Genomic DNA, 22,036 nt, shown 5'->3' on the forward strand with positions numbered 1-22,036 from the left:
GCTTTGACATTTTGATAAGTTAGCTTAGCAGTAGCTTTAACTTTTTTAAATTATAGTTAAACAGATTGCCTTACCGTAATCGATAAACACAGTTTAAAGAATTTATTTATCCAGTTTGCAATTTGCCAGAAACTTTTTCATTTCTTTCCCCGGCACTCAGATTTATGAATTTTACTTGCAAATTCTCACTTTCGTATATGCTTTTTCATGAAATACAAAGCGTTGCGTTGCATCGCACGTGTGAAAAACAAACAAAAAAGTTGGCTGCCCTCTTAGGGTGAATTTTATTTACCGCCGGCGCCATTGTCATAGGAGAGCAATTTGAAAGACAGAATTTTTGTGGAGACTTAACCAAAGCAGACACTCTGTTATTGTTTCGACTCGAGTTCGTTGATGTGTTGTTAGCCAAATTGTGCGACAAAAAATTCTGAGCCAGACACATGATTTGTTGCATTGAAGCACGATGTTGGAGCTGAGAGCTTGAAACTGGGAGCTCATTAGGCTGGGGGGATCCATTATGCAATCCCGCTTGCATTGTTCAGTTTGCTGGCAGCAGATGAAGATGATGGCGGCACTAGTTAGCCCCTCTTGTTTGCTTTTGTTATTCCACAGCTTTGGTAATGTTGATTTTTGCCTTGCGTTGCAACTGCTTTCTAACATAAATATTATATTTAATCTCGGTTTCTGTATATATTTAAAACTAACTACTTTAAAATATTGTAATGAATCGGAAAGTTTTAAAAGAACAAAAAATAAAGTTTAGCTAAGTAAAAGAGTGTTTAAATAACACAAAAATAAAACTGTTTTACATTTTATTACATTTAAAAATGTAGTGTTTTTTTTTTTTTTTATTACAAATTAAATTCTTTAAAAACGGTGAAGAATGTTTACTTTGTGACTATTTTTATTATAACCTATTCTGGTTTTAGTTCAATATTCCTTATTACCCCCTAATTACCTGCCGAAGATAGATTAGGATGCGTGGGGGATGATTTCGTCAGTCCCTAGTTAGATATCAATTCCCGATGACATTCCAATTAAATCAGTTGCCATGGTACCCCGCAAACAACAGTCATTACCATATCGGTTTTGTTTAATCTGCGATAAGAACTGCACTTTAGCGAAATGACTGAAGCTCAATTAGACGTTGAAATGTAATTTATTCGAATTCTAGCAATGATCCGCTACGGTGTGGACAGTTTTCGCGGGTTCCGAGGTCAACTGCGCTACTGGCTGAGTGCCAGGGATGTCTATGGTTCCATAGCCCTGATGGTGACCATAGCCTTCGTTCTGGGCATTACTCCGTTTTTGGTGAGGCGAAATTCACAGGGAGAAAGTTCATTGGAACAATCCTGGTATGGATTCCTAAATGCCATTTCACGCTGGCTGCTGCTCGCCTACTGCTACAGCTTCATCAATCTGAGCAACGAGAGTTTAATTGGGTACTTTATGAGGAATCATGTGTCCCAGATTAGCACCAAACTCCACGACCTAGCCGGTATTTTAGTTGCCATAATTACATTCATTTTGCCACTGCTCCTGCGCAAATACTTTTTACGATCCGTCAAGATTATGGTGCGAGTAGATCAACAACTGGAGCGACTACAAAGTCCCGTGAATTTTCACACCGTTGTTGGTCAGGTGGTCCTGGTCGCTTTATTGATCGTTGTCCTGGATACCGTTCTCTTGACCACCTGTCTAGTTTGTCTTTCCAAAATGGAGGTGTACCCTTCTTGGCAACTGACTTTTATCCTGGTCTACGAACTCCTGGCCATTTCCATCACTATCTGTATGTTCTGCCTAATGACGCGAACGGTCCAGCGACGTTTCACCTGTCTGCACAAGGTAAGTTATTATTATAAAATTATATAAATTTTAAAGTAAGTCCTTAAATAAAAAGAAACAACCTAAATATTAGGGATAATATTTCCATGATTAATTGTAATACGTATTGGTGTTCAAGAGTTATCTTTAATTAAATTATTATTATCTTTATTAAATAAGCGGCTACTCAGTACACACTAGATGTATAGAAACATATATTCCCCCCTTGTATCAGCAATTACACTTCATTTGCGAAAAATCAGCCATCCAATCATCATATGTCACCTGTCAATCAGAGTAATCCCACGTTCCCTGAGCACAAGAAGCAAATTTAACGTAGAAACCTGATCAGCTTATGGCAAAAGCAATGGACTGGAGAGCTTCCTCTGTGTATCCTTCGCCTTCAATTCCATATCCACCCATTATTCAAGTGTGACCAGATATGCGATTACTCGAGTGTCTCTTGATAATGAAGATAATGAATTGCCCGTCACGAAGTAAACACACACGGATACTCACACACTTGCTGGCAGTTATCTTTATAGTCTAACAACTGAATTAAATTCAATGTATATGTGCTTCCAAGGAAACAGTGATGCTGATTTTAATTGTTTTTTACAAATATGTTTTTTATGAGAAACATATGTAGCTTTAAATTCTTTTAGTCCTTTTTGAAATTTAAAATAATGTATGGGAATGGTTATTGGGATTGTTATATTAAAATGTTGTAAATATGGTATCCAAAACTGATTTACAATTTTGTTTGGTCTTATTAAAAAAATATTTAAAACATTTAATACTTAGGAATAAGTTACAAAAACATTTAGCTTGCATATTTGATTACAGATGTGTTTATAGAAAGAAAAGGTTGTATAGATTATAATTTGTATTACCCATACCCAAACATAATCGATATTATCACAACAATTATAATTAATTAAATGGATTGTAAATACTTCAAATTTGTTTAAATCTGTTTAGTGTATTGTGCCAACACTGACAGCTTGATAGAATGAGAAAACGATAACACTTGTTGCTATATCCTGCCACTTGTTGTTGTGAATCCTAGACAACATGATAACGAGCTTTCGCCAGCCGGCATTTCTTTTTTATATCCTCTTTTCACCACTTCACCACTTTATTATCCTTCAGCTCACTTCGTTTGCATCCGTCGCTTAGCAGTCGTTGCTGTTTTCCCTTTTGGCAGCCAGTTCGCGTTGTCACTTTCACCAGAACGGTCGTGCGATTCGCTTGGCTCTGTATTCATTTCCGGTTCCGGTACATAAGTTCGATTTCGCCACTATGTCCGCGCTCCGTCGGGTGCGCAAATACTTTATATCCTCGCAGGTCTACGAGGCACTGCGTCCCCTGTTCTTCCTAACTTTTCTGTACGGACTGACGCCATTCCATGTGGTTAGGCGGAAAATGGGTGAATCCTACTTGAAGATGTCCTGTTTCGGCGTTTTCAACATCTTCATTTACATCTGCCTGTGTGGCTTCTGCTATATCTCGTCCTTGCGGCAGGGAGAATCCATAGTGGGTTACTTTTTCCGCACTGAGATCTCCACCGTGGGTGATCGCCTGCAGATCTTCAATGGCCTGATAGCCGGTGCTGTGATATATACCTCGGCAATCCTAAAACGCTGCAAGCTTTTGGGCACCTTAACTATTCTACACAGTTTGGATACGAACTTTTCGAACATTGGAATCCGAGTGAAATACTCAAGGATCTTTCGGTACTCCTTACTGGTACTGATCTTCAAGCTCCTGATCCTGGGTGTTTATTTCGTGGGAGTTTTCCGGCTGCTCGTCTCTCTGGATGTCACACCTTCGTTCTGCGTTTGCATGACATTTTTCCTGCAGCATTCGGTCGTTTCCATTGCGATTTGTTTGTTCTGCGTGATTGCCTTTAGTTTCGAACGGCGCCTCAGTATCATCAATCAGGTGAGTGGGAGGTGAGTGAGTTATCAATACGACCAACAAGTGCAGGTAAATATTTACCTGCAGACAGCGTGTCTAGGGTGCGTGACCGGGTTTCCAATAGGGGATTCACTTCTTTTCGCTTTTTTCCTTAAGCTCAAATCAAGTGTGAAAATTAATTTATGCAAAGCCATGTTTACACACAGGAGGTGCAAATACATTATCTTATCGAAGTAGACCGTTGCTATGATTCTCTTCGACATATTTATTAATTAAGTTTGCTATTTGGAGGGCGGGCGGTTAGCAAATAAAACAGCCTAGACTATTTGGCAAACAAGTTTGGTCTGCTAGAAAATGGATTAAATTTCTTGGTATGTAAATAATTTTATTTTAGTAGCTGACCTAGTTGATGGGTTATACCATATATTGCCTACTTTAAGGCTTTCTTTAAAAATGTAATAAATAATTCTCAAAAAATTTAAATATATATTTGTTTAAATTAAGTTGTCAAAATGAAATAAATTGAACCAAATATAGGTCAGACATCTTTGCAAAATGTAATTTCGTGAAACGTTTTTGTGAATACTAAACCATAGCTGGATAATGAAATTTCTATTTATTCAAACAATGCTGTTATTCAATTGTATTCCCTTTTCCCTTTTTTGAATACCAAATCATTAAAATTCCAAGGCTTTCTGGGAACTTTGTTTAGCATAAATTTCCAAACCGTTTTCTTACTTCTACGCATTATTTAAAATAACTGAAGAACTCGTTTGACCCCTCATAACCAATAAAATGAATGAGTAATTTCCGATGTCATTTATGAAGGCTATAATTCCTACTTGACTAACCAAATCTCATCTACCAAAGGACACATCATTTAAGAGCTATAATATCCTGCGAACAATAGCCATAAATTCATTTTCCTATTTCATGTGCACCATGAAATTAATTAGGCTTAAGGGGGCAGAATAAAAGTGTCTCCAGTCATTCATTGATCTAAATAGAGACACGAAAAACTTCCCTTTTTTGTGGGGAAATCGTTGAATTACCCTGGGGAAATTATTCCCCAGCGGGCAGCGACATTAATTAAAATGCAACAGCTTAAGCTAATAGGTTAATGGTCAGAACATAAGCGGACAGCAGCTTGTCTAGACCCGTAGTACATATAAAAATGGGAAAATTATTTACTTGTCCGACTCCACCCACAAAGTTCCTGTCGAGTGTCCTGGTAAAATGCAAATCATTTGCGGTTCCTGGCGTCAGTCGCCGGTTGAAGCTCGAACGGAGCAGTCATGGATATAGAAACGGCCAATGAAACGGTGGCTCATAGGGATACACCGGAAATAGAAGTGGGTTCTGGGCTATGTCAGCCCTTGCGTCGTAGATTTCGGCGATTTTTTACCGCCAAGCAGCTCTACGAGTGCCTCCGTCCAGTATTCCATGTGACCTATATCCACGGACTCACCTTCTTCTACATCAGTTGCGATAGTAAAACCGGGAAGAGAACCATCAAGAAAACAATTTTCGGCTATATAAATGGCATTATGCATATAGTTTTATTTGGATTTGCCTACAGTTTAACGATATATAATAATTGCGAATCGGTGGCGAGCTATTTCTTTCGATCACGGATCACCTATTTTGGGGATATGATGCAGATTGTGAGTGGATTCATTGGAGTTACTGTCATATACTTGACAGCCTTTATACCAAATCATCGATTGGAAAGGTGTCTGCAGAAGTTTCACACCATGGACATGCAGCTCCAGACCGTGGGAGTTAAGATCATGTACAGTAAGGTGCTGCGATTCAGCTATATGATCCTGATCTCCATGTTCCTGGTCAACATTCTTTTCACCTGTGGCACCTTCTCGGTTCTGTACTCCTCGCGAGTCTCGCCCACATTGGCCCTCCACTTCACCTTCCTCATCCAGCACACTGTCATCGCTATAGCCATCGCGCTCTTCTCCTGCTTCACCTATCTGGTGGAGATGCGTCTGGTGATGATCAACAAGGTAAGGGATGAAGTCCTGAGATTAGTAATATCATATTTAATACAAATTAATAGTTTCCGAAGCCAGTTAGTGATGATAGCAAATGGTAAAGATAGCTTTAAAATTAAATAAATAAATCAATCATTAAAGCGTTACCGAAGATAAAAATAATCATAAATATAAATGTATACCAATTTAATCTTTCTAAGAGATTTTATCAATTAAATCCACTTTAATCCTTGAATGACCATTTTAAACTTAAATATTCTTATGGACCTAAAGCATTATTTATGACTTAGAAACCTCTAATAACAAATTTAACATATTTTTTTAAAATAAATGATTAAAACCTTTATTCAGTAATTTTTATGATTTAATTAAATTAACCATGAAGCAGGCCAAATAAATTTAATCGGTATCCGTTTAAGCGACTAATGCATTGGCTAACTAGCTTGTACTATATTTAATATTTCCCCAAGGAGTCTAAAGCAATAACGGCAATAAAAAAATACCTGCTGCATTAAAGTGTTTTCAATTCCATTCACATATTTCAATTAAATTAATTAGCCCACACAAACACTGACCATGAACCTGCCAACTGAAAGAAAGCAACTCCCTCTTTATAATTTCATAAGCACTGGAACACTGCTGAAACTGCCATTAAATGAGAACTGTGTCGGTGTGTGATGGACAGGTTTCCATTACCTGACCTGTCAACGGCGAAAAGTAGACAATATTTAACCCGCCATGACGTCCAAGGTGTGGATCATAAATACTTTAAAAACTAATCACTGAGGAAAGTTATTTGAAAGATATAAAAGGAACTTGATAGGGTCTCCAAGGAGTAGTTCCTTTTTTGGGTTACAAAACAAGTTATTTCTCTGGCAGTTATTGAACTCATAATAATTGCTGAACAAAATAATTTAATTTAATTTAAGAAATGTTAAAATTTTACCGTGAATTATTCAGACCTCGGAATGCTTTTGGATCTGAGCAAAGTTTACTGTTGTACACTTATCTCCTCGGTCTGACCCCTTTTCGTCTGAGAGGTCAGGCAGGCGAAAAGCACTTTAAGCCCTGTAAAATTGGCTACCTAAATGCCTTTCTCCAGTTGAGTTTCTTCAGCTACTGCTTTTTAGCAGCTCTAATCGAACAACAAAGTATTGTGGGATACTTCTTTAAATCGGAAATATCTAAAATAGGAGACTCTTTGCAAAAATTCATCGGAATGACTGGAATGTCAATTCTATTTCTGTGCAGCAGCATTCGAGTTGGGCTTCTGATCCGTATTTGGGATCGTATATCCTCAACAGATGATCGATTGCTTAACCTGGGTGTATGTTTTAATTACCCTGCCATTATGCGATTAAGACATATGCAAATCTTTCTTATTAATGGCGTGCAATTGAGTTATTTGATCAGTTCTATTTGGATGTTGTTGCGAAATGATGTCAGGCCTATTTACACAGCAGCTGTGGCCTTCTATGTGCCCCATATATTTTTGCTAAGCATCGTGATGCTGTTTGGGGCCTGTTTACATCGACTTTGGCAGCATTTTGATGTCCTAAATCAGGTGGGTTTTCTTTCTATATACAGCTAAGAATATACAAAATTATAATAGTTGGCCTATGTAAGAGAAACAATCATCAATCACCATCAATTATAAAAGTCTTGTATCTCTGATATATTTTGAAAGTAAAATTAATTGATTGTAACTTTTCTTATTATCAAAAAATGTGACTAGAATATTTTGTATAGGCAAAGGTTTACGTAATATATTTTAGTATTTAATTGTTTTGATTTTTTCTTATTTTATAAATATTTTTGGACTAGAATAAAACTTTAATGAATTAATTTCTCAATAAGCTAAGTCATTGTAAGGCTTTTTAGCCTCGTTTATTGATCAATTGTACAAGGCTTTAGCTATTCGGATAATTAAATATATATCGGTCGTAAAGATTATCAACATTCGCCGTTGTTTTATGAGCATTCAAACTTATTAGCGTTATGAGATTCTTATCCTTCCTTCCGAATTCCATGGCCACAATGGCTGCATAGAACACTCATACGCCATGTGGCTCTTCAAGCGTTTGGTTCAGAAGTCGGGTAATCGTCATCACGACGTTTATACCTGCTATCGGTTTACTTTACTCATGGCTCTCTGGCTTGGAATTGTACCTTATTATGTGACCACTTCTTCGGAAGGCAGAGGCAAACTAACGGAGTCTTTTTTTGGCTACACCAACATCATTCTACGAATGGCCATATATTTTGGAAACTTTATATACAGCACCATTAATCGAGCCTCTTTGATGTCCAACTTCTTCCTCACGGAAATCTCGAATACAATAGATGGAATGCAGAAAATAAACGGAATGCTTGGAATCTTTATTATTCTACTAATATCGCTGTTGAATCGGAGGAAACTGCTGGAAGTGTTGGCCATATTCGATGGACTTGAGACGGAGGCGTTTCCCCGGGTGGGCGTGACTCTGCATCAAGTTCCCGCTGCCAGAAAAATGAGAAGACTAATTATGATTTTGGTTGGCAGTATGCTAACCTATATTACCTGTAGTTTCCTCATGATCAGCTTAAGAGATGCGGCAACATTTTCCACAAGTGCTGTGATCAGTTATTTTTCACCCCATTTTATAGTATGTGCTGTTTGCTTACTGACGGGAAATGTAATGATCAAATTACGCATCTATCTAAGTGCTCTAAATAAGGTTAAGTAGGATAAGAATATACATAATATGTATTACATATAATCCACTGACATTTTTTTATAAATTCTACTTAAAGGTCCTGAAAAATCTATCCCATCAATGGGATACTCGTACCCTGAAGGCCGTGACCCAAAAACAGCGCTCGCTTCAGTGCCTCGATTCATTTTCCATGTACACCATAGTAACCAAAGATCCGGCTGAAATTATACAGGAATCCATGGAGATACATCACCTGATTTGCGAGGCAGCAGCTACGGCCAACAAATATTTCACCTACCAACTGCTGACCATTATTTCAATAGCTTTTCTGATCATCGTTTTTGATGCCTATTATGTTTTGGAAACTCTTCTGGGAAAATCGAAGCGTGAGAGTAAATTCAAAACTGTGGAATTTGTGACATTCTTCTCCTGTCAAATGATTTTATATCTGATTGCCATAATTTCCATTGTCGAGGGAAGTAATCGGGCAATTAAGAAAAGCGAGAAGACGGGAGGGATAGTGCACTCCCTACTGAACAAAACCAAAAGTGCTGAGGTTAAGGAGAAGCTGCAGCAATTCTCCATGCAGTTGATGCATCTCAAAATAAACTTTACCGCAGCTGGTCTATTCAACATTGACCGAACTTTGTATTTTACGGTAAGGTGTTTTCATATATTTCTGTAATTTTACTAATTCGTTTGTAATATTCAACAGATCAGCGGAGCCTTGACCACTTATCTCATCATATTACTGCAATTTACCTCCAATTCCCCAAACCATGGCTATGGGAATGGCAGTTCCTGCTGTGAGGCCTACAATAACATGACGAATCATACGCTTTAGATGTGTTTTTAGTGTCGTTACAAACAACATGGGGAGCGCAGAGGAGTCGATGGAGCCGGTGAAATGATATATGTAGATTTCGTCCAGCAGAATGTCTATTTTTTGTTAATGTTGCCTTTAAAAAATACTTTCTGTCAATGTAAACAAACGATTAAAAAATAAATATATAGTTATAATCGTTTAAGAATTTTGTCTTTTTAAATGGGGAACATTTATGGAGGGTGCACTTAAAAATAGAAAGTAAACTTGTTCAACGAAGCTTAATAACATTTTGGTAAATACATTTTTTTTGTGCCTGTTTCAGTTGTTCAAATCTAACAGAAGTTTTTAAATTTACCAACTTGGTTTGGGAAAGTATTATTTAAATAAATTAAAATTATACGTCTTATTTACAACCTTTATTGATTCTAAAAAGTATGCAATGATAAATTGTTTGCAGCTTTGCTGGAAATTGATAATTATATTCGATTTAAAGAAGGCACTCACGGTATAAAAAATAAATACAACAAGAACGGAAGAATAAACCCTTTTTGCTCTTTTCGTTTTTCTAGCTGCCCATCAATAAATTAATAAAAAAAAATACTATAAAAAAATGGGCCTATTATTGCATTGCGGACACTTTTGCGTGATCATGAAATGGCTGTCATAAATTGTTTGGAAATGGTAATGAATGGCCATGCCACGAATTTCGGTGAACTCGTTGAACTTGTTAGTAAATAACCTTGTCCACCCTGATCGTTTAAGGTTAATTAAATATTTGCTATTATTGATATTAGCGTATTACGTGTGCCTAGGTGTGTGACAGCCCTTTAACGATTTTGATATATGATATATCAGTCGGGTCTCGAGTTGACACAAAGGCAATCATCATCATCAGTTGCCGAAGACTTCCGTTTTCAGTTTGCGGAAAATACGCGAATCGAGCGGACGTTACTCCTTTAGCGGACTTTTTATATTTAAATCAATAAGGACTCTCGATGGCCTTTAAGTTGTGGGAGCGCTTTTCCCAGGCGGATAATGTGTTTGAGGCACTCCGACCCTTAACATTCATTTCCCTTTTGGGCCTGGCTCCATTTCGGTTGAATCTTAATCCTCGAAAGGAGGTACAAACCTCCAGGTACTCTTTCATCGCCGGCATAGTGCACTTCCTGTTCTTCGTCCTGTGTTTCGGAATCTCTGTGAAGGAGGGTGATTCCATAATTGGTTACTTTTTCCAAACGAACATCACCAGATTCAGCGATGGAACCCTTCGGTTAACTGGCATTCTAGCCATGTCCACCATTTTTGGCTTCGCCATGTTCAAAAGGCAAAGATTGGTCGGCATCATCCAGAATAACATCGTGGTGGACGAGTTATTTGTGAGACTGGGCATGAAGTTGGACTACCGAAGGATACTGTTGTCCAGTTTCCTCATATCCTTGGGCATGCTGCTGTTCAACGTCATCTACTTGTGTGTGAGCTATAGCCTCTTGGTCAGTGCCACCATCTCGCCCTCGTTTGTGACCTTCACCGCCTTCGCCCTGCCGCACATCAATATCTGCCTGGTGGTCTTCAAGTTTCTTTGCACCACGGATTTGGCCAGGAGTCGGTTTAGCATGTTGAACGAAGTGAGTGTCATGGGGTTTGCATATATATGCAGTTGCTATATGAACAAAAATAACAGTAATGTGTTGAAGAAAGAATTACAAACATGAAAACTCATATAATTGTTAATTCATTTTTGTTAAAAGAAATTTAAAAAATATGTTAAGAAGAAAATAAAGAAAAATATTTATAGTTAATAAACATTTTTAGTAAACCGCACATTATATTATGTTTTATGTTTTTAAACTTAAATATATTTGGATTATTTTTAATTTAATTGAAATATAACAAATATATAAACAAAACAAAGGAATTCGTTTCTGAAAAGTTTCCTTTTTTTTTTTAATTGCTTTTACTTATTATATTCACTTTGGAATACTAATTAAAAAGATCGCAATACGAGCCATTTTTATTTTATAATTTAGATCCTGCAGGATATCCTAGATGCCCATATAGAGCAACATAACGCCTTGGAACTCTCCCCCATGCACTCGGTGGTAAATCACAGACGCTACTCCCATCGCCTACGAAATTTAATCAGCACCCCCATGAAGCGGTACAGTGTTACCTCTGTAATACGCCTCAATCCGGAGTATGCCATCAAACAGGTGTCCAACATCCACAATCTTCTATGCGATATTTGCCAGACCATCGAGGAGTATTTTACATACCCGCTACTTGGAATAATTGCCATATCTTTTCTATTCATACTTTTTGATGACTTTTACATTTTAGAGGCCATTCTGAATCCCAAACGATTGGATGTTTTTGAGGCCGATGAATTCTTTGCCTTTTTCCTCATGCAGCTTATATGGTATATAGTGATCATCGTGTTGATCGTGGAGGCCAGCAGTCGCACCATTTTGCACAGCAGCTATACAGCCGCTATAGTGCACAAAATCCTTAATATCACCGATGATCCCGAGCTAAGAGATCGTCTCTTCCGACTCTCCTTGCAGCTATCGCATAGAAAGGTGCTTTTCACAGCCGCAGGACTTTTTCGTCTGGATCGTACGCTTATTTTTACCGTATGTTTCTGCATTTTATTAAGCAATGCATTGCTTTATATTTTTAAATTGTATCTTACAGATTACTGGCGCTGCTACTTGCTACCTTATTATTCTCATCCAGTTTCGTTTTACGCATCACATGGACGAGTCCGGCTCTAACTCAACAAATAACTCGCATTCTATCCACCTTGGTGATTAATGAAAGGATTTTAAAATCTCACTTTCTTTAAAGTATGCAAAGGACAAGATACTATTAAATTGAAACGGATTAAATTTCAATATATTGAAATATGTTTTAAAGGATTCAATTTTCGCCGGTTAATTTATATAAATTTTCAAGACAACATTTTTAATATTTGAGTTTCATTGATAAGCAGAAATTAATTATTTATAAAATTATCTTCAATCTAAATAAGGTCCATCCTGGAAGTTAAGCCTTTTTATGTTTTCTTCATAATTAAAAAAACTGGGAAACTATAGATAATTTTGTTTTCATACTTTGGTGGATTGTTTGGTAATTTTTGTATTAACGCGTGAGCTCACTTAATATTACTACACCACAAAATATTATTAATTCCCTCTACTTCTCGCAGAAAATTTGATCTTTAAATAACTGAATTTGTATATTTCTTTTCGAAAGGCAATTATAATGAAAATCTTGTAAAAATATTATCATCTTAATACAATAATACAAGGATGAAAATAAAAAAAAAAACAATACATTTGATAATAATATTCACAGCTAATGTCAGTTTTTAATTCAACAATTTTATTTTATTTTCACTCGTGTTTAAATGTTACGTTACCGTTTCTTACGTAACGTAATCCATTGACCAACAGCTGTTCGCTACAATACTTTATCGCTAGCTGACAGAAGCTGTTTGAATTCAGTCTTACCTTACATTTGAGCAGAGAACGAAATCAAATGGAAAACGTTGCCCCAGACCCAATTCGAAGTTAGGGGATGACTTGGCCCACTTATGCTTGCCCCACTTGTCAGCATTGCAACATAATCTGCTGCGGTAACGGACCTTTGCCCCAACTAAACCCTAATCCCAGTGCGCACGCCATGTGAAAGGAGGCAAAAAGACTAATCCAATAAGGGAGTAAGAGCCAACCTGAATACGCACTGAGACAACGAAATCTGATTGTTTTATTGCCTCAGCCATGGGAGGTTTGCTGGGGAGTTTCGCACCAATGAAACTTTGGTCTGATCGCCTGTCGATTTACGCAGCTTACAAGTGTATGAGGTTAGTCGTGCATGTTCGGTGTTCACCCAGTGCTAATCATCACGATTAGCCGCATTGATAAGGCTTTGGAAATTTGTTATCAATTTCGGTTTTTTTTTCTTTACGATTTGTTTACTTTTTCACACCACCCGTTTCAGATGCGAAAATCCGTTCTATTTAACGATAACCCAAGTGCATAAGGACTTCTTAAAGCAGATTGTGATTTAGCTTTGTTAAAAAAAAAGTTACACATCATTTCTTTTTATTATTTCTAGAAAATTCATGAATAACCAAAAAACCTAATAAATATATATATTGTGCATTTTATTTTAAATGTTTTAAAGTTTTTAGTATAATTTATTTTTAAACAAAAAAAATTAGGCAAATTCGAAACTATACTTTAATTTTGCTTGGTGAAATCAATAAATCCTCCACTTTTCCAAAATGAATACAAGTTATGTTGGTTACATTCTTTTTATATATGTTTAGAAGCTTCTAGTTATTTTTCTTCGAAAAATATATTGGTTAAAACCTGTATGTTCATTAGGATGGATGAATTTCGCAGTGTTTAATATTTTGTAACACTGTTTTTTTCAGAATACGCTTGCACTCGGATGCACTTCACAGTTTGAAAGTCATGCTCGCGTTTCAGATTACATGTAGTTTAATTCAAAATTCAATGGCAAAACTATGGAAAGCCTAAAGCGTAAATTAACCCAAACACCCACTCGCACACAGACATTTAGAGCTCTTCTCAAGCCCATTTCCATACCGATGTGCCGCACTTGACTGACATTCATCGGCCGCAACCGCAGAGCAGGAACAACGAACGGCGACCGCTCCGCTCTGCCCCGCCCCCAGTTCACTCCCGCCTCTCTCTGGCGGCGCTGCTCGCGGTCCCGTTCGCCGAGAGTCCGCCGCACAGTCGCAGCGAAGCCGCCGGGCAAAGCGGTAACACTCCACGGAATTTTCTCGAGACTCGCGCCCACTTGTCCGGCCTCTGTGTAAAATAATCCTCCACGTGCTCAAGCGTTGTGTCCACATCCTTATCGAATTTCAAATTCTTCACAAGGACATCCGGAGAAAATATTGAAAAAGAAAACCGTGATTTGTTTCTATTTGGCAAATAAAAGTCAAGTGAGTGCCTTTAAAACGAAAACTAAGGCAATTGGGAACGGCAGGGGAAAACTCCTTCGTGAATATCACGCAATTACTTCACATTTCCTGTCCAGTTAACCACATTCAGTTTTGGCTTGATTTCGATTAATCGCCGGCAGACTTATTAAGATTACAGGCCATTAAATGAAATCAACTCGACAAAGAGTGAGAAATATTCGCCAGACATAAACCCAACTATATATGTACAGTGTCAACCTATATTATACATTCTTATTGTGTTTATATTGGCTTTGTGTGGCATTTCTGTTTGGTTTAATAAGAGTGCCGGAATGCGAAACAAAGGGCTTTCAGCTTATGCTACCGGACGACCTGTTGATTGTGTGATTAATGTTTTAAAATTAGCCTGCAATCTTGGCAATCCTCAGGGGAAACAGTTGCTGAAGAAAATATAAAAAAGAAACAATTCTTTAAAAACCTTTTTTTGCGGTTGTTAGGCAAAGTTTAAATATAAATATTTGGGTCCAAAAGAGAGAAGTTCGAGAAACATGACTTCATTTTATCAACAGGTCGTATGCTTAATATGAACTTTAAATAGATTTTTGAAAAACGAATGCGTATCCGACCTGATGACCATATTAAGTTTAAGACACTTGAAAAGTGCTTTCAATTAATTGCAGTTTCGAGTTCTTTTTAAATGCAATTAATGTTTATTGAAGAGTTCCTCCTAGCAGACAATTACTTATTTTTAATTTATTTCATTTATTTTGTATAGTTATATTATAAATTGGGCAAGACATTTCCTACAAAAATAACTAAGACTTAGATTAGATTGCTAACTCATAAATCAGCAGTTACTTAATAAACTCATTGATTATAAATCAAAATCGCTTCTTACTAATTGGAATTGCGTGTAATAAAAAATGTTCCAACCATTGTTCATTACAATTAAATAAATATTTACTTATATTTTCTTTGTTCATTTGCACGTTAATGGGACCTTTTAACTAAAGAAGAGTCTCATTCATTTTCTGGCAAGTTGCTAATTGAACAATCGATGAACAAAGCAAATTTGTTACTCCTCAATGGAAACAGCTGTTCCATGACAAATTAAGCATACGACCCGTTTAAACAAAGTTCAAGTTTATGGAAACTGAATTTGTTAACAACTAATTGCATTCGCAATTGCATTTAAGTTTCAATTTTATAATAATTAACACATAATCAGTTCACAAACAATTAAGTTATTTATAATTCAAAAGGGCTTAGAATTACTTCAGTAACTTTGCAAGTTCTTCGAATAATAAAAACATTTTAAGACCTAAGTTGATTTCCAAATAAGTTCGATTGTCTAAAACTAGAAAACCATTTACAGTGTGTATGACTTTAAACCAAGTCTATTTTTGAATACGCACGCCCATTGGGACGACATTTAGCTTGCAAATTACCGAAATCAAATATATTGTTTTAGTTTTTGGCTTAGTCTAAAATCGTCACGAGTATTTCCGTACTTGAAGGTTGTGAAAATTTAATTGCATGCCGATACTCGTAGCTCATTATCAAAGAACTCGCCAAAGCAAATGCAAAATACTTAGCTGTTGATTTGTAGCGGGTTCCTTTTACGAACTGTGTCGAATTTCCCATTTGCGGTTTCATCTCGATGGCAGATTCTGTGGTCAAATGGGGTTGGAAAACAGCAGAACTTAGTAGATTTACTTGGATTATATTAAAAAAAATCTAACGTAAAATCTGACTATCGTAGTGTTTAAGTGCACTTGCACTAATTAAGTGTATACCTACTCCAACAAGACACTTTAGCTATTTCTAATTTGCTTACACTGGGTAGGTTGTTATTGGAATCTTGAAAGATTGCCATTTGGACTTAACTTGTTTCACAATTTGTTCATTTCCCTTTGACTTTATTTTTGAGTTCAGTGCTCTCTGGCCATTTGCATAGAGAATGCATAAAAGCGTGCAGTTTATTCATAAAAATGTTAATAAGTAAGATCAACAGCCAGAGTGAAAGACTTGAAAATGCTTAATTTGATAATGAATTGAGTTTGTCGGTCAGTAACAAATATTTAACTTAATTAAAGGCAATTATTCAGTGTTGAGGTTTACGGCTTTGAAAGAATATTTTGAAGAATCTCTTGTGCATGGAAAAAACATATCTTTAATGAAGATCGTTTAAATACTCAGCTTTTTCGTGAATTGATTTGAATACAAAAGATTAAAATTATTTTTTTCTAGCCAAAAGCCTAGGTTAACACACATATTAAATTCAGATTTCCTCTAAAATCTGAATTTTTGATGAGTAAGATTTCTCTTGATCTAATTGAATTAAATTAAAATTGTGGGATGAACTATATATGATGTACCTGTCCAATGTCCATTTCAATTAAAACCCACTCCAGAATAATTGTGAAGACAATAAAAAGGCGCCGACAAACGCTCGACAGCTATACATCATTCAAAAGACATAATCATATCAATTTACCAGACACCAGAACTCAGAACTGACACGCTCCCGAATAGGCATATAAATGTGGGTATATATATAGATTCGTATTCGTATTCGTATTTATGTACAATAACGGAAAGTGTCAGAGACCCAACCATAGCTCACAGCGGGGTCAATTGATAGACTCAATTATGACGATATATCACAGAGATGCGGTCCAGTCGCATATGTACATATGCAATATTTATGCTGAAGTGATATATAGTGATGGTTACCTAGAGCAGATTGATCGAATAATGGTCAGGGGATGGGTTCTCGATGAGCGATAAGTGCAGTGCAGTTCAATTTCCTCAATTATCTTTTGCTTCCTCATGGGTCTATTCACCTAGGAGTTCAGAATCCCCTTATCGGGATACAGTAGATACCCTCGATGAGGAAATTTTATAGCCTCTTCTCAAATGCATTATCCTTTAAGGTTCCCTCTCAGTAATCTCTTGTTTTAATATTCTTGGAATGAATTATTAAGCCATTAAAATAACTAAAATTTTATCAATTACCGCATATTTCTTATCTGTTCATATTATATACATGCATGCATTGTATTTGCAATGTGAGTTTATAATTACTGATCATATAGCGAAACTTGGAACTATCATAACTAATTAAAACACACCATTGTAATGTGTCGGGGGAAGCTTTGTAATTATCACCACTGATATGGGGTTCGACTATACTTCTGTATATATATGTGTTTGCCGGGCTTACTATATTCTACATGAGTGTAAACAGCAATTGAAAGTCACGCTTTGCTTAAATTGATTCAATTATATTGATGAAAATAGACGCTATGTGAATTCGTCACTCAATAATGTGTTGCACTTTGTGCATTTTGTTTATATTCGATTCATTGTTGGGCCTTTCTTTGTTCGCCATTCTTTTATCAATAAGGTTTTCATTGTACTTTTAAATAAAATATCAGATTTTACATATTATTTGTTTCATTTCTTATAAGTGAGGCCTAAAAGTAGGCAGCTCTTATTTGGACAAACTTAATCAATATTTAGTACATTAATATAATAAATTTCTTGTAGGATTAGCAAATATAATCGACTAAAAAAATAATTGTTATTATATAACAATTTTATAATCACTAAAAAAATCATGGAAATTAATATATTTAATTATTTTTAATCTCTTTACTTGCATTGCATTTTTGTATGCACCCATTTGATATTTGTTTGTTTCAATTGTTTTATTAGTTTGTCAATTTCCTCTGCTGTATTATTTACTTGCATATCATTACAGAGCCCATTAGATATCCACACAGTCGCCCAGCGTGAGCCATGCCAACACAAAATAGCGCGATGTGGGGCCAAAAAAGCAATCGCAAATTAATTATCGGTATTTTCGGCTTCTGCCTGGGACTATTTGGCATATTGTGCGGATTGTTCTGGGTGGACCTGTTCAATTGGATCATGCAGAAGGTAATCCCAGCCGCTAACAAGGGTTCAGATTCGGCCATGTGTTGGCCCGGCCAGCTGCATTCGATTAGCGACTAAAGCCAATTGAGAGCCAAAGGAAAACAGCCGCCTCTCAATTGGCTCGAGTCAGAGATCGAGGAAAACTCGTTGAGATTTTCAATTAATTCTAATTGAGGCTTTTGCTTTTCGGCAGGAAATGGCTTTGGCGCCCAACACACGTGTCTACGACAATTGGAAAAGTCCGCCGTTGGAACTGAGTCTGGACATTTACCTCTTCAACTGGACGAATCCCGAGGACTTTGGCAATCTCTCCACGAAGCCCATTTTGGAGCAAGTGGGTCCATATCGCTTTACCGAGCGACCCGACAAGGTGGACATCCACTGGCATCCGGAAAACGCATCCGTGAGCTATCGCAGGCTCAGCTTTTTCTACTTCGATGCGGAGGGCAGTAATGGAAGTCTGGATGATCAGATTAACACCCTAAATGCTGTGGCTCTGGTGGGTACCGTTCAAACATTTTCAAGTAATAAAAAATATATTCTATAACTTAACGGGGGAATATAATTAGAAGTGTCATTCCTACAAAATTAATTCAAGATTCAAAATATATAAAAATATTGGTCTTTATTGGAAATTAAATTGAGACCTCAACAAAATATATCATTTTTAATGTCATTAAAAATGTAAAGGATTTTGGCATCTTCTTTGAGCTGTACCTCCTAAAAAAGGATATATAAAAATATTTTTTTTGTTTGAATTGAAAACTTATCTTTGGTTAACTTAACAAATTCAATTTTCTCTAATAAACAATTTTTATTTCAGTCCGCTGGTGCCACTGCAAAACATTGGATACTAGCTAAGCGAAAATTGGTCGATTTGGGTCTTAATATGTACGGTGCCAAAATGTCCGTCCAAAAATCGATTGACGAACTCCTCTTCACGGGATACAGAGATACAATGATCGACGTGGCCATTGCCATGCCCCTTTTCGGTGATGAGGTTAAGGTTCCTTTTGATAAATTCGGTTGGTTCTATACACGCAATGGAAGTGCCGATCTCACGGGCGTGTTTAATGTCTTTACGGGTGCCGATCATCTGTCGAAGTTGGGTCAGATGCACGCGTGGAATTATCAGGAAAACACTGGATTTTACGATTCCTATTGCGGCATGACCAATGGATCCGCCGGAGAGTTCCAGCCACAACATCTCAAGCCCGGCGATAGTGTGGGTCTATTTACGCCGGACATGTGCCGCACAATCCCATTGGATTATGTGGAAACAGTGGATATCGAAGGACTGGAAGGTTACAAATTTTCTGGCGGACCTCGTTCTGTGGATAATGGTGAGCTTTGATCAGAACATATTTGTCATGCTTTTCGAATGCATAAAATAAAAAAAACACCTGTATAATTAAATATTTAAGTGAATGCATGAATACACTTTTTTCCCATATTATGAAATGGTTGCATAAAATAGGCATCGCACATTATGTGTCTATTAGCAAATAATATTGGTACTGATAGCCAGTTAATTGTAGGATAACTATTATTAAATCGCTACTTTATTATTATAATTATTCTACAAACAGGTTTACGTTTTGTTTTACAGCTTACAGTGCTGAAGTATGAGTATTAATAAGAATAACTTCTTGGTTTGAGACTGTGCTAAAATTTAATCAATAGAAAACATTTGATAAGCATTAATTTATATTTAAAACAAGCTCTAAATTTGTTTTAATATATTTTACATTTTAAATAAAGCCTTATTAATAAAAATAATTTTATTGCAGGCACTCTGTACCCTGAGAACCTTTGTTACTGTGGTGGCGAATGTGTTCCTTCGGGAGTGATGAACATCAGCTCCTGTCGCTTTGGATCTCCTGTTTTCATGTCCTACCCGCACTTTTTCAATGGAGATCGTTACTATGTGGACCAGGTGGAGGGCTTAAGTCCCAATCAGGAGGATCACGAGTTCTATATGGTAGTGGAGCCAAGAACTGGAATTCCACTTGAGGTGGCTGCCCGATTCCAAGTGAACATGTTGGTGGAGCCAATCGATGGCATCGACTTGTACACAGGAATACCCAAGATATTCTTTCCACTCATATGGTTTGAACAAAAAGTGAGAATCACTCCAGCAATGGCTGATCAATTGAAGGTACTACCAATTGTTCTACTTGCCGGACAAATTTTTGCGGGAGTTTGCTTGGCTACTGGCATAATACTCCTGTGTTGGGGACCGGTTCAGAATTTGGTGTCTTCGTGTCGGAATCGTAGATACGATCTGAAGAACCAAACCAAAACGAATGGTCAGTACAAGAGCCGCTCCCAGTTCTCCAGTGCCGAGGAACTCAAATCCAAGGCATCCACTTTGGTATGCGAAAAGAGTGTCAAAGGATCTCCGGACAGTTCTCCGCTCCTGGAGAAAAGCCGTAAGCCAGCCATCATCAAATCCCAAACGGGTGAGAGTGTGGCCACTGCCTCCACAGCCATCAGCGATAATAAGCAGGATTAAACGGAACCGTGACATCCACGCCATCTAGATAGTTAAGCCGTCCTAGTGCATTAGTCGTAGTTCATAGTTTAGTGGCACTCTGAAATACCCAACTAAAAATTGCATTCCCGTGCCTAAGCCAAAGATTAGATAGCCTCTGGAAGTCGAACCATATGGCGATCTTCGCTAAGCTAACGAATACTCTTTTTACATTCCTTAGATATTAGATATGTATTGTATTTAATTGTTTTCTTGACCAATAGTGTGCGTGTCAAATAAAATATTTTATATACATTTTAAATAATTGTGTTTTTTTCTTTTTGTTCAACAAATTTGTAAGAATAGAAAAAAGAAGAGCAAAAAAAGAAAAAGCCATTCGGTAAAATATAAACAATTTATCCATATCCATATATTAAGAAGAACTATTAATTTCCATGTTTTAAAAAACGTGTTTTTTCGATTTTCCAAAGTAATATGTGTGTCATATGATTCTTGTACCCTAGTAATTAAAAATACGCACAAGAAAGTTATTAGTAGTTCCAAAGCTTTATTTACAACAAGCCAACCAATCTTGTTTATTTACATAATATTCTTATGTGCAAATTAAATTCAAATTCCAAGCAAAGAAATGCTAATAATTTAGTACCAAGTTGCAACATTGTTAACATAATTACAGGTTAGTCGTTCAATAATATTTTATTTACATACTAACAAGAAAAGGGGAAAACTTCGGCAAGCCGAGCTAGATGATACAGTCGTCCGATCCGGCTCGTTCCGACTTCTATATAACCTGCAATAGAAAGACAACTTTTGGTTAAGTTTCAAGCAGATAGCTTTAAAACGCAGGGACTATTTTGCGTACAATCGGACGAATGGTCGGATAGACGGACGGTCAAACTCTCCTGGTGATTCTAATCAATAATATATATTTTCCTTATAGGTTCGTAAATGTCTCCTTCGTTGCGTTGCAAACTTTTGACTGAAATTATAATGCCCTCTAGCAAGGGTATATTTAGTATAAGACGATTTAAATCGCACTGCGAAAAATACACGTTTTGATATTTAAATTCTGAAAAAAACTTTATACGCTTTGAATTGTTTTTTAAATCCACTGGCTATTTCTTAGATGCAGAAAAAAATGTTATTTGAGTTAGTTAAATAATTTTTTTTCACTGAAAAAAATATATTTATAATTTCCTCGGTTACTGTGGATTTTTCTTGAGTAATAAATCTTGTTATAATTAAAAACCGTTATAAATATTTTTTCTGTGTCTTTTATTGAACAAGGAAGTAAGTTGGTATATATAACACATGCTCTTTAGTAATAGCTTCAGTTAGGTGGAGTAAGTGTACTCGGTCAGACTAAGACCC

At 36.6% G+C, this 22,036-nt stretch overlaps 3 protein-coding genes across 7 annotated transcripts; all 3 read left to right on the plus strand.

Moving 5' to 3' along the window:
• Positions 1 to 1,176: 1,176 nt before the first annotated feature.
• LOC108037024 (putative gustatory receptor 28b) lies at positions 1,177 to 9,290 on the plus strand. Of its 5 annotated transcripts, none has more exons than XM_044460041.1 (3): positions 1,177 to 1,845; positions 8,544 to 9,104; positions 9,162 to 9,290. In XM_044460041.1, the coding sequence occupies exons 1-3, from the start codon at positions 1,177 to 1,179 to the stop codon at positions 9,288 to 9,290; spliced, it is 1,359 nt and encodes a 452-aa protein (XP_044315976.1). The 5 variants fall into 5 exon arrangements, with proteins under 5 accessions (XP_044315976.1, XP_044315977.1, XP_044315975.1 ...); XM_044460042.1 differs by lacking the exon at positions 1,177 to 1,845 and adding an exon at positions 3,127 to 3,768; XM_044460040.1 differs by lacking the exon at positions 1,177 to 1,845 and adding an exon at positions 5,030 to 5,762.
• A 977-nt stretch (positions 9,291 to 10,267) lies between these two features.
• Positions 10,268 to 12,083, plus strand: LOC108048233 (putative gustatory receptor 28a). Its single transcript, XM_044460244.1, has 3 exons — positions 10,268 to 10,897; positions 11,300 to 11,902; positions 11,964 to 12,083. Exons 1-3 carry the CDS (start codon positions 10,268 to 10,270, stop codon positions 12,081 to 12,083), a joined length of 1,353 nt encoding a protein of 450 aa, XP_044316179.1.
• Positions 12,084 to 14,050: 1,967 nt separating this feature from the next.
• On the plus strand, positions 14,051 to 20,966 carry LOC108048240 (protein peste). The gene is made up of 5 exons (XM_017128769.2): positions 14,051 to 14,250; positions 17,996 to 18,174; positions 18,365 to 18,670; positions 18,995 to 19,514; positions 19,962 to 20,966. The coding sequence occupies exons 2-5, from the start codon at positions 18,034 to 18,036 to the stop codon at positions 20,684 to 20,686; spliced, it is 1,692 nt and encodes a 563-aa protein (XP_016984258.1). The 5' UTR covers positions 14,051 to 14,250; positions 17,996 to 18,033; the 3' UTR covers positions 20,687 to 20,966.
• The last annotated feature ends 1,070 nt before the right edge of the window (positions 20,967 to 22,036 follow it).

Source organism: Drosophila rhopaloa, unplaced genomic scaffold (genome assembly GCF_018152115.1).
Source record: "Drosophila rhopaloa isolate 14029-0021.01 unplaced genomic scaffold, ASM1815211v1 contig_2, whole genome shotgun sequence".
Classification (NCBI taxonomy): Eukaryota; Metazoa; Arthropoda; class Insecta; order Diptera; family Drosophilidae; genus Drosophila; species Drosophila rhopaloa.

Excerpts from the sequence above, each read along its gene's own strand:
- LOC108048240 (XM_017128769.2), top strand. The coding sequence starts at position 18,034 with ATGCCAACACAAAATAGCGCGATGTGGGGCCAAAAAAGCAATCGCAAA. Across the intron at positions 18,175-18,364 it reads TCAATTGGATCATGCAGAAG|GAAATGGCTTTGGCGCCCAA; the intron begins GTAATCCCAGCC and ends GCTTTTCGGCAG. Across the intron at positions 18,671-18,994 it reads CCCTAAATGCTGTGGCTCTG|TCCGCTGGTGCCACTGCAAA; the intron begins GTGGGTACCGTT and ends TTTTTATTTCAG.
- LOC108037024 (XM_044460040.1), top strand. The coding sequence starts at position 5,040 with ATGGATATAGAAACGGCCAATGAAACGGTGGCTCATAGGGATACACCG. Across the intron at positions 5,763-8,543 it reads GTCTGGTGATGATCAACAAG|GTCCTGAAAAATCTATCCCA; the intron begins GTAAGGGATGAA and ends TTCTACTTAAAG. Across the intron at positions 9,105-9,161 it reads ACCGAACTTTGTATTTTACG|ATCAGCGGAGCCTTGACCAC; the intron begins GTAAGGTGTTTT and ends AATATTCAACAG.
- LOC108048233 (XM_044460244.1), top strand. The coding sequence starts at position 10,268 with ATGGCCTTTAAGTTGTGGGAGCGCTTTTCCCAGGCGGATAATGTGTTT. Across the intron at positions 10,898-11,299 it reads GGTTTAGCATGTTGAACGAA|ATCCTGCAGGATATCCTAGA; the intron begins GTGAGTGTCATG and ends TTTATAATTTAG. Across the intron at positions 11,903-11,963 it reads ATCGTACGCTTATTTTTACC|ATTACTGGCGCTGCTACTTG; the intron begins GTATGTTTCTGC and ends TGTATCTTACAG.